This window comes from Agrilus planipennis, unplaced genomic scaffold, assembly GCF_000699045.2.
Source record: "Agrilus planipennis isolate EAB-ADULT unplaced genomic scaffold, Apla_2.0 scaffold101, whole genome shotgun sequence".
NCBI lineage: Eukaryota > Metazoa > Arthropoda > Insecta > Coleoptera > Buprestidae > Agrilus > Agrilus planipennis.
Genome location: NW_020438899.1, coordinates 1,012,295 through 1,014,750, shown reverse-complemented (window position 1 = coordinate 1,014,750; position 2,456 = coordinate 1,012,295). Strand labels below are relative to the sequence as shown.

The following is a 2,456-nucleotide window of genomic DNA, read 5'->3' as shown; positions in this document are numbered from 1 at the left end:
ACCCAAATCCGCCATTAAATATCCAACACTCTGTATTTTGAAAGTATGGATAGAAAGCTTGAGGGTATAGCTATCCCTCCTGAGAATATTGTTGCTCCAGTTTTTTTACTGTAGAATATCAATCAATTGCAGTCGATTCAGATAATAACCCAACTTGAAAGTTCGGTTCAAATAGTTAAAGCTCGTAAATGAGCAGCCGAACTCGATCTTTTCAAGTATAAAAAATTCAATTCATTGGTGACCTCTTCATTTATAGTATTATGATGGGAGCACCCAGACAAAACTGTAACGTTGTTGCGCCCCTGATACCCAATTATACTGTTGTACAAATTTTTCAAAATATAAATCGGAGAAGTAGTCGAAATATTCTAATGGGTGGTCACCGTGAGATACCCTGAATATGTTTGTTTGACCTTTTATAGGACCTGAGCAAAAATAGACTACCGTTTTCATTTGCATGCATGGCAGATGTAACTTTATGGATTGGAGTTGAAGGAGAGGAGCTTTCTTTAAATAAATTAATTCCTCATGGGTTTCAATTAAATTGGTCTCTTGAAGGTGGGAGCTATGTCAATGAGTTAAAAGCTCATGAAACATTTGTAAGTTGAAATAAAACCCTTTAATAATAATAATAATTTTAATGCAAGTTAAACGTTCTGAAAATTTTAAGTATCTAAATTATTGTGTTTCTCCTGTTATAATATATATTTTAAGGAGTTTTCCTGTAAAATTCATATGCATTCTGCACGATTGATGCCCGTTGAAGGAAGAGGTGGTCTAAGTAATACATACGTAGTAATTTCAGTAGATCATTTTTCATGCAAAACAAGGGTAAGGAACGTGTATAATACAGAAAAAAATTAAATACAAAAGAGTTAAATACCGCATAATATATTATAATTGTATTTTTAGGTAATACGAGCAGATTTAAATCCTATTTGGAACGACAGTTTAGTAATAGAAAAATTGACATTGTATGGATCTAAAGCTGGACTTAAAATAAGTCCACCTCCTGCTATTTTTGAAGTTTTTCACTTGGATGATATGGTAAGTAATTATCGATCACTTATCATTAGTAATAAATAAAAATATTCCTCGTCTATTGGTTTAAACAAATAAGGAAATAATAGATTTAATGGTNTCCTCATGGACCACATACCACAAGCAATTCGAGGCGGCTGCTAAGTGTGAATTTAGAAGACATTAATGGACTGTTATGTTACAAATAATTAAATTCATAATTAAAAAATAAATTAAAAAAAAGCACGTAAAGTTGTGTTAATTTTGTAAATGTGCATTTTAATTGTAAAAATTTATAAACGTCAGCCAGATTCATATTCATTATTAGTTTGCTTATTATCGTTGTTGTTTGAAAAATAGATGTTGGCCGATTCTCAGATCAAACCGATAAGCACACAAAATTTCATCAAAATCGGTCCAGTCGTTTCGGAGGAGTTTGGCAACAAACACCGCGACACGAGAATCTATATATTAGATATACATATACATACATAAATTAACCCAACAATTGTAGGTACGTACAACCACAAAAAAGAAAACTATTTCTCCTATTTGGAACGAACGGTTAGTCCTAAACGAATTATTTCCTCCATTGTGTCAACGAATCAAAGTAATACTGCACCATAAGGAAGCAGCGAAAGATGCTGTTATCGCGACGTGTTACATTTATTTACATTTGATATCAAGTGATGGAGAAAATGGCTTTTTACCTACGTTTGGACCGGCTTTTGTGCATTTTTATTTCAAAGGGGAGTGTTACGCAGGAAAAGTACTATTGTCCATTGAAACAATTGTCATGGATTATGTCTCACCTACCGCACGAATACCAAGTGCAATTGAACAAGTTGGTCCTTTTGGAGAGGTAATTTTGTACTGATACAGCTACATATGTTGGACATAAAGTTCTAATTTAATGATATGATCAGTTCTGAATTTAAAGGCTTTGAAAAAATCCACCTGGGGTTCAAATCCTAAACAAAGATATAACTTGCTGTACGTAATTGCAATCAAGTAGAAGTTCAAAATCAACTGTATAACTAATTTTTTTCGAATAAGTACAAATAGCACGTGATCGCCTTCTGTAGAAAATTACTAATTGTGGGATTTAACAAGGTTCTATTCTAGTAAGATATTGTAATATTCGTGGGTTTAACAAAATTAACTTCTAAGACTGACAACGACAAAACTATTTATTTACACTAATTATAGGGTTATTCGGAAAGTCGTTTTTTTTTGTGGAAATGAAAGACAGTTTTCGTATAATAAACAAATACTTTATTAAATTATATATTGACCGTTCTGGTCTAACACCTTTTGCCATCTTTCTGGTAGTAGCATAATTCCACGCTCATAAAATTTTTGGTCTTTGCTGGCAAAAAACTGATCGAGGAGGTTTTTGACCTCCTCATTTGAGGTGAAGGTTTTACCGTCTAAAA

The 2,456-nt window shown here is 32.6% G+C and overlaps 1 protein-coding gene across 1 annotated transcript in view; it reads left to right on the top strand.

Moving 5' to 3' along the window:
- The first annotated feature begins 468 nt into the window (after nt 1-468).
- The window catches only part of LOC108735596 (otoferlin), a 73,034-nt gene continuing 71,046 nt past the window's right edge, over nt 469-2,456 (top strand). Inside the window, exons 1-3 of the mRNA XM_025973262.1 lie at nt 469-599; nt 715-831; nt 913-1,047. Of these exons, the coding sequence (XP_025829047.1) occupies nt 736-831; nt 913-1,047 (231 nt within the window). The 5' untranslated portion in view covers nt 469-599; nt 715-735. The remainder of the gene's footprint in view (nt 600-714; nt 832-912; nt 1,048-2,456) is intronic.